At 54.0% G+C, this 11595-nt stretch overlaps 2 protein-coding genes across 2 annotated transcripts; both read left to right on the top strand.

Moving 5' to 3' along the window:
* Positions 1–132: 132 nt before the first annotated feature.
* CABS01_03271 (uncharacterized protein) lies at positions 133–1557 on the top strand (the record flags this gene model as incomplete). Its single annotated transcript, XM_060536648.1, has 2 exons — positions 133–1309; positions 1364–1557. 2 exons carry the CDS (start codon positions 133–135, stop codon positions 1555–1557), a joined length of 1371 nt encoding a protein of 456 aa, XP_060392567.1.
* Positions 1558–2421: 864 nt separating this feature from the next.
* Positions 2422–9810, top strand: CABS01_03270 (uncharacterized protein; the record flags this gene model as incomplete). The annotated part of the gene is made up of 2 exons (XM_060536647.1): positions 2422–4344; positions 4399–9810. The coding sequence occupies 2 exons, from the start codon at positions 2422–2424 to the stop codon at positions 9808–9810; spliced, it is 7335 nt and encodes a 2444-aa protein (XP_060392566.1).
* Positions 9811–11595: the final 1785 nt, after the last annotated feature.

The following is an 11595-nucleotide window of genomic DNA, read 5'->3' as shown; positions in this document are numbered from 1 at the left end:
ATCGAACATCGTGCAGAAGGCGCACTCTTTGGTTCTACGCCAGGCCCTGCCTCATATCAAGCCAAAATCCTCGACGACTATAACACCGAACACACAGCAACTCCTCAACAAGCAAACCGGTCAACATCGAGAATGCCGGCGAGAGTTGGAGGCTCGTCCTCCCCCGAGTCGAGCGAAGATGATGCGCCCCGTCCTGCGCGCGGTCATCTCGCCGCGAGAGACAAAGGCAAAGGCCGCGATGTCTCCATTGGTAAGCGGAAACGTACAGACACGGAAAATGGGGGCCATGCCGCACGTCGCCGAGCTACGCGCTCCGTTGAGAGAGAAGAAGAAGAAGAAGAAGAAGAAGAAGAAGAAGAAGAAGAAGAAGAAGAAGAAGGATACGACTCGGACATCTATGACCCAGACCAACCAATGGAAGAACGTCGAGAAATCCAACGAAAGCTCCGAGACCTTCATAAGGCCATCAACGAAAACATGGAAGAGTACATGCTGCCAGGCTCAACGGGTCTGAAGGATACCTTGATGATGGCTCAGCGCGTTGCTAGGGGTGTGAAGCAAACTACGGAGGCGACAATAGACTCTCGCCTGCTTGTCAGCGCCGTCGATATGTCGTACCGCAAAACCGTGAGGTTGATGCAGGGAAGCTCCACCGAGGGTGTCGATGTGGATGAGTTCGTCTCCAAGTGCTGCACCTACATGCGGCAAGCCGGTGGAATCGCAGACGACGAGGCGCCAGAGCTATCCGGTACACAAAGACGGAGACGCCGCACCAATAACAATACACGCGATGATGAGGATGAAGGGAACGACGAGGCCTTCAACTGGAGCCATCTCGGACGCTTCGCTTCCTTACCAAATGTTCGTCGCCCAGCCTTGCCCGGCTTTCTCCTTGGTCCCTTGTCCGTTGAGAAGAAAGTACGCAAGATCTCGAAGCGCACCGCTCCCTTCAGACCCAATAATCTGGAAGAGACGAGACCCGAGGTGTTGAATGTCGAGGACCTTGCCAAGAAGGAGAATGATTTGACCGCTATCTGCGGTAAGATTCTGAAGCAGCTGGACAAGGTGCAAAGCAGCATTCAAACGGAGCTCTCTGAAATATTCGAAAACACCGAAATGGACGACGCCGAGCAGATTCAACTCATGCAGAAGTACGGTCTACGGGATACAGGCGGTGTTGACCTACTTCGTTTCGTTGTCAACCCCAAGTCCTTTGGCCAAACGGTGGAAAATATGTTCTACGTCAGTTTCCTGATTCGTGATGGAAAGGTTGGCATCGAGTTTGACAGCGACGAGTACCCCTCTCTCAGTAAGCCGGTCATCATCTGAACATGTGACATTGATTGTACTGACTGGACTTCAGATCCCATCAGTAATGGAGACGCAAACGAGGACGGCACAGTCAAGCGTGAGACAGCGAAGCAGCAAGCAATCTTTTCCATGGACATGCAAACATGGCAAGATATCATTGACACATTTGAGATTAAGGAGCCGATGATCACCCATCGGAAAGAAGCAACAGCGCAAGGTCCCGGTGCCAGGGGATGGTACAATTAGAGAAAGACAAAACGGCGTATCTGGCGTTTCGGCATAGCATCTTAGTTCCGTCGTTCACTGGTGCAGGACGATATAGAATACCAGGTCAAAATGTTGCAATGGAGTTTTGTGGGAGGTTTTACAGAACGAAGGATTGGAGGAATATTCTCAAGGACGCCAGTATGGGGGAATTGTTTGACCTACCTAGCAATGAATTAATGGGGCAGCTGACGCCCTCCGCAGCATCACGCTCTGGGCCGTCCCCGACTTGCCGAAACTTCAGAACGGGCTTGCTAACCTTGTGTTATGTCATAAGGTAAGGTACCAAGAGGTCATTGAGGCGAAGACGAGGTAGGGGAACCGGCCACAAAGACAGTCTAAGATTCCAAGGGATGTGCACGTCCGCAAGTCTTTGACCAACTCCAGAGTACTCATTGTTGGTCCACGCTCCCTTATTCAACATTGAGCCTTTGACTTGTTATTTCCAGATTCCGGTTTGTAAGCTTTGTTGAGAGTTGAATGGGAGTTGCACTGACCAGAGCAGTCTGATCCGCAAACGGACGCATTATCATCTCCCTCGATTTGGGAGAATCTGCTCCTCCCTAGAAGTCGAATGCTTGTATCATGTCGATGGAATGACTTCGAGTATGCTTCCTACTTCGGGACTCCTCAAGGCCAACTCAATGTTCGCCATCCCAAAGACAACCTATGGCATAAGTACGGCGTGTCCGCATAGATCAAAGACCTTTGGGCAGCTTTTGTTGTTTTCATTCCTCTTCTTATCTTTCTCTATCTTGTTTTCCTTGCTGTTTTACATCATAGATCATATGAGAGAATTTGTAAGTACACCTTGCTTGAAAACTGACATACTTGGCACCGAGAGAGATGGCTGGGGAGATGGGCGATGAGGTTCCCGAGAGTGAGGTGACCCGAGGTCGAACGATTTCTCGGGAGGAACCTCCAACTACAGCAACATCTGCGAAAGATGAGCTAGATGTGCGGGCTTCATCGGACCAGGGCTCCGGACAACCTCCAGCAAATGGAGAGCAACAGCGAAGTGGAAGCAGGGCGTCCACATCATCAGCGCCTCGCGGTGACTCGTCAAACACAGCAAAACCTTCCAGAGTCTCCTGGGCCGCTTTGGCTGGGAAGGGTATCACTGGAGCGAAGTTGGATATGCGGAGCGTGGCAAGCCCTTCGCGGGATGATCTCCCAATACCAGCTACGCCCGTATCAGCCATACAGGATGTGTCTTCTGGTCGTCCTGCAGGCGAAGCAGGGCTTCCAGTAAGTCGAGGTCTAGACGAAGGGCTGCTGTCAAATTCAGCCTCCGGAAGCTCAAGCGTCTCCCGGCGCAATGGTTCAGTATCCAGGGGCAGGCGTCGCAACCCCGGCGTTTCCAGGGGCACTATTCCCGTTCAGCAAGCAAGGCAGCCAAGCCGCCCGAAGAGTCCGGCTCCAACCACCTCCGAGTCGACTCCGCTAACCAAACAAGAAGGCGAGGAAACTCAATCGAGCAATCCAGCACCAACTGCGGAGCTAATTGAGTCGACTGAGTCGAAAGGGCTCGAGGATGTGAGAAACTATTTAAGAGGCCTCGCGGAATCACACGGCATTCTTCATCTAGTCAACAAGGAGCCGGCGCCCATAACATGCGAGCAACTCTTGAAGAATTTTGCCTCAAAGGTCTCCGAAGAATGCAGTACGTGGCAAGAGAAGCTTCAGATCGAGAGTTCAAAACTTGAGGCCTCGACGCAAGCACACGCGCAGCTTGAGGGGGAAAAGACCGCATTGCAACAGATCGTGGCAACGCAAACTGACAAACTTGGCGAACTTGGCCCACTTGAGCAAAAGGCACGAGACCTCAAGGTGCAGTTCACGAAGTGTATCAATGAGCGAGACAAACTCAAGTCGAGCCTGGAAGCAAATCAAAACCAGCTCAAGACAGCTCAGAATGAGTGCAACGAGAAGGAGATTGCACTCCAGTACCGCACAGCAGAGCTCAATGAAGTTCAATTGCGCATCCAACAAATGGCTCCTCCAGTGAACGAGGAAGAGCTTAAGAGTACCATCTCTAAGCTGCGTGATCAGCTCAATGCCGAAATGTCAGCCAGGGCGACAGCGGAGCGCAAACTTGAAGAAGAGAAGGGCGTGTGGCAGGCGAAGGAGAAGCGGCACGAAGAGGACGTTTCTTATATGGAAAAGCAGTTGGTTGACCACCAAAAGCAAGTCAAGGAAGCGCTAGCCACGGTAGAGAGCCTTCGGAAACAATTGACGGAGCAGACCAGGAAAGTCTCCCAAGCCCAAATCGAGGTGGAAAACATGACTTTCACCGTCGACCACGAGAATGTTCCCCTTGCCGAGTATCGCAAGCTCGTCGACAATGCGAGGGGCGAGGTTTCAGACTTGGAGGTGCGACTAGCCCAGGCAGAGACGGAACGCGACGAGGCACTGAAGCAAGACGTTCCCATGGACGGTATGCGGGACATCATCGGAGAAGTTGTCGGTTTCTACGGCCTCGCCATGGACGATGCCGCCAACAACCTGTACAGCAACTGGCGGGAAGGGGAAGCTAGGCTAGCGGACTTGGTGTGCGACGGTAACGACGGCTTCCGCAGATACCCTCATGCCGTCGTGCTTTCCGATGAAAAGCCTTCACAGTCACTTTCTGATGATTTGTTCTCGCCTCCCAAGCGGACTTCTGGGGCGGTGGCTTCGAAATGTGAAGAATCGCAGACCGAGAGCGAGCCTGAAGAGAGGCTTAATCTCGCGAAGGAGCTTGGAGAATTCAACAGCCAGTCCTCCGCGGTAAGCTGAATCGAACCTCGCAAGATTGGATGGAATTACTAATTGGATTCATAGGAACCGGAAGAGAACCAGGGTAGCCCCGATCGCACACTACAGACAATCGAGGATGAACTCAGCAGACTCGATAGAATTTCTTCGGCAGTGAGTTCAAGCAGCTCCATTCTTGAGGCGATACTGACCAGTACTCAGGGGTCCCAGGGAAGCAAGGTTGGCCAAGGGGACGTGTCCCTTGAGCTACGCAATACCAAAGTCGCATTGGATGAGTGCCAGAATCATCGTAAGGAAGCTGACAAGAAGATAAAAGACCTCAAAGATGAGGCCAAGAAGCTTGTTGATGAGATTGTGGAACTCAAAGCAAGCGCTCGGGTGTTGGAGCAGACCATCGAGGAGCACGAATCTAATGCTGAACGAACGAAGGGAGAAGCCAACAGACCATCTGCTATCCAGGCGCGCGACGAACAAGACTTCGAGACCAATCGCAAGGAAGCCGACGAGAAGATCAAGAACCTGGAAGTTTTGCTCCAGCAACGAACAAAGGAGCTCAAGAGGTCCCAGAGGAGGGAAGAGTTCATGTCGCAGGTCTCTGAGCAGCTCAAGGGGCAGTTAAGCGCTGTACACGACAGACTGGGCAAAGCTGAGGCCAAGGCTATGTACGCCTGCGCGCGAGAAAAGTTGGCGCAAGAAAAGATGGCACAAGAGGCTGCCACAGCGGACGGATCGAGCACAGGTGCGAGCTCGCTGGACGACCCGGGAGAACACCTCCAGCTGGTGGCCGACCTGATAGACCGCGTGGACAAAGCGGAAAGCGAGCAGGCAGCGAGCCGCAGAGATCTGCAAGAGATCCAACAGATGGTCGCAGGCCTCCATGAGGATGCCAAGAATCTTCGGGAGGAAAGAAACGGCCTGGCTCTTGAGAAGGATCAGCTCCAGGAAGAAAAGGTGGAATTGTCCCAACAGAGAGACGCATTGAAGGAGGATCTCAAGACGTACATGGATTCTGCGGACGAAGTTGCAGAACAAAACGTCAGGCTCCTGGAACAACTACGAGAAATCGAGCAGGAGATGAGGAAGAAGATTGAGGAGATCAAACGCAAGGACGAAGAAATCCAACACAAGGATGGAGAAATACGAGAAAATGATCTTTTGCTCAGGGAAAAGATGGAGGAGTTGGAGGCGAAGCAGAAGGCTCTCGACGAATGCCACGAACACGGCGAGCGCCTCAATGCGGAAGTACGCACAGTTGAAGAGAAGGTTGTCGAATTCCGGAATAAATGGAGCTTTGCAAATCAAAGATACGACAGTGAGCTGAAGAGGCGTCTCATAGTGGAGCAAGAGGGTGTCGACCACCTCGAAAACATGATCAAAGGCAAGCTAGTTGAGAAAGACAAGGAATTGCGAGAAGAGTGGATGGCGGAGCACAAGAAAACCGTCGAGAGGTTGGAGAACGAGATTCGACCCTTGAAGAGGAGAGCCGAGGTGGGCGAGACTGAGCTGGAGAGGACCAAAGCTACGCACCAGGAAGTGGTGGATGGCCTCGAGTCCAAGATCCGCGACCTGGAGAGCCGCAATTCAGCTGCTGGCGAGGGTGCTAATCCGACAGAGATCGAAGCTCAACAGAATACAATAGAGGAGCTCAAGCTCAGAGTTCAACATCTAGAGAGTCGGAACCAAGCGCCTGACGAGGATGCTGATCTAGCTAAGATCAAAGATGAACATCAGAAGACGGTGGATGCCCTCGAACTCAAGATCCAGAATCTGGAAGAGGACCACCGGAGGGAGTCGGCTGGACTCGAAAGACAAGTCCTCTCTCTGACGAGCGAGAACGAAGGCTTGACACGGGTCTTGTCGGGCACGGCCGTGCCGAGCGGCATCATGATCTCTCACCAGGGCACGCAGACTCACTACGCGCCGCCGGTCGAGAGCTCGACGCGGAACCCCGATCATCAACCGCCCATCGAGGGGACTTTGGGGACGACATCAGGCACCCAAGACCCCCCTCCTGAATTTAGAGCCATGCACCAGCAGTTCCAAGATGCATTCAAGAGCCTGATACGAAAGCAGTCGGCCACTGCTGACAAACTTGATTCCTTCTTCAAGAGGTTGTGCGACACACTTGGGAAAATGGAGCTACCAGAAAATCCTGACGAGTACGAGGTTGACCGCCTAGTAGAGCTTCGTGACGCCTTCAACGAAGCTCGTACTAAGATGTACGAACTAGGCTTGCAGAAAAGGCACTTTTTTGAGACCAACATTGAGAACTACCCGGACGAGCTGTACGAATTCGCGCAGAAGATTCACATGTACAAAGAGAGGCTCGAGCGGATCGAGGTCAGGGCGGCCACCACAGCGGCCAACACGATAGCCAACGCGACAGCCAATGAGAATAGCGGCGGAAACAACGCCGGCGGGAGTGATGGTGACAGCCAACCTCATCAGTCCGAGGCTGGCGACTGGGTGACTGCCAGCAGTAGCGAAACTCCTTCTGGCGGCGACGATGATGATTTTGATATAGACGGACCGGACCCCGGTGACGATCCAAAGAAACTCCGCAAAGCCATTGTCGCATTGGAGAGGATGAGGGATGAGGCCGATGCAACCCTAGCGCAAGAGGGGAGGATATTGCGCAGGAACATTGCTCATTACGGAGGGATTTTCAACCGGCTATACCAAGATCTCGGCAACCCGCGCGAGCCAGCCCGGCAGCTCCAACAAGAACGGAGGGCCGTGGGACAAGCCGTCAGAGACCTGGCTGGCTCGGAGGCCACCGTCGCCGGGCCAAGCTCAGCCGCCGGCACCCAGCCGAACGTCGCCGAACCTCCACTGCCCCCGGATCCTTCATTGAATCGTTCATCAGAGGACCTGGACAAGTGGAGAGGGAAGAAGAAGGCTTACAGATTCCCCGACGACGGCGATCCAGGAAGTTCGGGCGACAGCACCGTCGATGGAGACATCGATCAGTATGGGTCACCCAAGCGGACTCCTTGGGAGGCACGCGTATATGCCATCCGAGAAATATTGACACAAACATATCGGGAGCAACGTGCTTGCATGTACGCTCGAAATGCCATCATGGAGGCCACGCTGAATCTGCAAGTCGCCGATGATCCCGTCCGTAACCAGCCAGGACCGACGCCTTCCGGCGTTTCTGCACATCCGCTCCCCAGCGCACCCGCGGATCAAGGAGGCCCAGGATCTTCTCAGGCGGGACCATCGTCTACTGCCGCGCAGCCAGCCAGCCCGGACAGCCAAAACGACGAGTCCCGGCGGGCATTCCAGAGTCACAACGCCTTTGACGACCTCGTAACCGAAATTTCCTCGCAGGCATCAAGTGATTTCTTCAATTTTCCCACAACGGATCGAATCCTACCCTCCTACCTCCCGAGAAGCATCTGGGACCCCCTGAATGATTGGTCCATGAGTTGTGAGAATGTCCAAAGCAATCTTGAGCGTCTCAACTATGCCATCGAGGGCCTCATCCACGACGGCATCAACTCTCAAAACTACGAGTTCCTGCGCAGCAGAGCCCGACAGCTCAAGATCATGCTCGAAAAGGCCAACGCGACAATTACCGCCCTCAAGGCGAGGGAGGTCAACGAGTTCGTAGGCCGGTCTGACAATGAGCTCGCAGAAGAGGCGCAGCGACTCAAGAAAGAAAACAAAAGCTTAGAAGAGAAGCTCGAAGATTTTAAACAGATAGCCGTGAAGCGACAAAACGACGAGAGGCTCAAGCGGTTTGCTGCAGATGCCCGCGCATCGACTTTGGAGAATATGAACGAAAAGCTGAAAGAGACTATCAGCAAGCTAGAAAAAGACAAGAAACAGGCCATTGATGACGGCGTGGACAAGGAGATCCGTGAGACGGTGTACTACTACGAAGAGCAAAAGAAGGAAACTGAAAAGTTGAAACGCGAGATCGCGAAGCTGGAGAAGAAGCTTGCCGAGGAGCAGTCGACGAAGAGCGCCGTATTCGATGGTACCGTCGAAACCATTAAGGACCTGCAAGAAGAAATCCGCCAGCTGCGGAGGGCCAACGAAAAATTGGTAGACAGAGGCAGGACGTTGGCGACCGACATGGAACGGGCTCTGGACGTCACGGCGGGTAAATCGGGAACCGACGCACAGAAGTTGGCCCGGATGCGACAGCGCATCACCAACGCTCTACATCTGGACGTCCCCGACTACCAAGAAATCGAAGATTTCCCACTTGAGGCGGAGTCGGAGCGAGAGCAGGAGTTCGTTGACGCAATGAAGGAGTACGAGAGGCAGTCGAAGAACCTGCGAGATCTCAACGACCGACAAGTCCGCCAGCAAAAGCGAGATTTTGACGACCGGCTGGCTAAACGAGACGCTTCTATGAAGCTTCAGCAGTCCAAGTTGAGAGAGATCTTGGCTTCTCAGAGGCAGCGGCTCAGGTTGTGCGAGACGGAGTTGGAGGCCGAGAGAATGCAGCTCCAACATGCCAAGAAGAGGATGGCACTGATGGAGAAGCAGCTGCAGGAGCAAGCTCGTGTCAACGTGGATTTGATGATTGACCAAGATGAGAATAACTTGAAGGCTACTGAAGAGGGGACATCTGGAGAAGAGCCTGAGGAAGATAAGAAGGATAAGGGGAAACAGCGCGCAGGCGCACCCGGTGGTCCTGATGGTGACCCCGACGACGGCGACGACGATGATGACAACCACGGTGAAGGTTCCAGCGGCGGTCCTCGAGGACCCGGCAAGAAGCGGACAGGAAGCGGCAGGATGTGTGGCTGTCCCTGCCTTGGGGCCTGCGATTCAGCAGGCAGGCCGATAGCGGCTAGACAAGAAGTCATCCACGACCTCGTCACGTTTTACGCTAAATACAGACGCTGCTGTGGTCGTAAAGCCAACATGAGGAGCGCCGCAAGCCAAACGACCGCCGAATCCGCCTCCGGAACGGAGACGGCGGAGGTCCCCGAAGACGACGGCCTTCTCCTGGTGCGACTGGCCGGCCTCCTGCACATGGACAGCGACACGAGAAATCGAATCGAGAACCCGCGCCTGAGCTACCTCGCGCGCCTCCTCCTCGCCTTCTGGAGCTGCATACGCATCCACGGGGTGGCGTGGAAGCAGACGCTTTACTGGCTGGTCGCCGGGAGCCTTTACTCGGCCGTCTACTACCTACCCGGCAGGCGCTGGAGGCCGGGTCCGCCAACGACTCCGTCGCCCAAGCTCGTGGCGCTGGCGATCAAGGACGCGATCACCTTATACTGGTTCTACTACTTGTACCAGGCGCTCATGGCGACGTGGGCCGTGCAGCGGGTCTACGATATGGCCAACGGGTACACGAGGGCGTACTATGTCGAGAGGGCTCTGCATCCGGAACGGTCCAGGTGGTGGGGTCTCGACGGGATCGACATGCGGCTTTCTGGGTTCTCTACGACAGAGCCTCCTGCACCTATTACTACTGACGATGGGGCGGCGGGCATCAGGAGGGGACTTTGAGGTTTGGAGGAGAAAAGAAATGCGTGAAAGTTTGTGCCCGTGGAAGGCGCGGGAGGCGGAGGACGGCAGATGAGAGGGTATCCCTCGGAAGCGTCTTGGCGGGGTATCTGTCAGTAGACGGAGATTTTGGGCAGTGAGCAAAGTTGCGTGTGGTAGAAGCTTTTCGTCTGATGATGGGCAAACGATAAACGGTGTTGCGTGTGCATGTCCGGGAAGTCTGCATGGAGCAATTGTTCGGATCGTCGGTTTAGGGTTCCACGGAGTTCAACGGTGTCGGGAACTTTCTGTGACTTGTTGTATTTGCTTACCTCATGATTGAGTTGAGAGCATTGGTTCACTGGTTGTACGGATGTATACTGTTTTGAGAAATAGCAAAGGCAAAGAGATTTTGAGAACCATGGCATCATTTACCAGTCGACGATCCGTGTGTCCGCTCTTGACAAGGTCTTGACAGAAAACGAGAACGAAGGGGCTTTGCGTGACTGGCTGAACCGACCAGTGAGTGACCATTGAACAAACTGACGATGACCTCCGCTCAGCTCTCCGACGCATGATTTGGAATTCGGGGAACCAGGCCCATGTCGTGTCATTCACGTCCAATTTCCAGTTCCGTCCCGGGACCCTGGGCCACCATGTTATCTGCAAAAGAGAGAAGAAAAGATGGAAAGAAGCCGCACTTTACGGGGCGGAAAAGGGCCTAGCGCCCCGGGCGCCCCGCTCTCCAGAAGATTCCCACTTTCGGTCTAGTCCGGCGTCTGTGCCTCGGCCCCGTAACTGTTCTGTTTTGCACCTCTTGCCCTGCAACGGAACGACTCGTCTCCCCGGTTCCCATAAAAGGAAAGGAATCGGAGGAAATGTTTCGCGGAACCGCAAGCGCGCCTGCATGCTGGCAGCTGGAGAACGTTTTGGATTACCAAGACAAGCAAGTTAAGTGAAGGAACTAGGAAGGAGGATCCCGTCACCCGGCCCGGCACTTGCTGCATCAGCGGACCAGCACATCGAACTCCATTCGTTCGGGGCCTTGAACGGCGTCTACGATCCGCCGTCCCCGATTCTACCTCGGCCGCGAGATACCAAGCCGAGTAATATCGAGCTCTTTTCTAGAATTGGAGCTTGGGGTTAGCAAAAGACACTATTATGCTATTACAGATGGCTGCTGGCGCCTGGCTTACTAACAGCGCGGCAGTGTTAGTTAGTGTAGGGCGCAATGGAAGATGTCACTCTGATGCGGTTCCACCTCACAGGCTCACACCACCGGCCAGTGATGTCATGACTTGGGGGGGCCACGCCCAGCGCCTGTCAGTGGGCTGTGGTAGGAAACAACGTTCTGACTGACAGCAACCTGCAGAAGCACCCGCCGCGGCTGGTCCGGAGACCCAACTGACCACCCATCGAACACCAATTTGATATATTCGCATTCGCATATCAATCCAAATTGTTTGCACAGAGACTTTTCGCTACAGCCAAAGACTGATCGTCAGTCGACATCAATTACACATTGAGATTGAGGGTCTACGGATACAGCAAGACACAACCAGAAAGCGGAACAAAGACTGGCAGACAAAGGGCAAAGCTTGCCGAAACAAGAATAGAAGAAGAGTTCTGGTTTGGTCTGGTCCTACCAAGAAGATCATAGGACAGCTGGAAAGAAAAAGCTCGGCCGACCCGAACAAGGCATTCGAATCTCATTTCCCATGCGCCGGTCACCCCATCGGATTCCATGAAACGTCTTCTCCCCCGACTCAGCACCATTTCCCGACCACACCCGGACGATCTCTCTCCTGC

Source organism: Colletotrichum abscissum (assembly GCF_030869225.1).
Source record: "Colletotrichum abscissum strain IMI 504890 chromosome Unknown Scaffold_6.1, whole genome shotgun sequence".
Classification (NCBI taxonomy): Eukaryota; Fungi; Ascomycota; class Sordariomycetes; order Glomerellales; family Glomerellaceae; genus Colletotrichum; species Colletotrichum abscissum.
The sequence above is the reverse complement of the archived record's forward strand: the minus strand, read 5'-3'. Positions and strand labels throughout refer to the sequence as shown.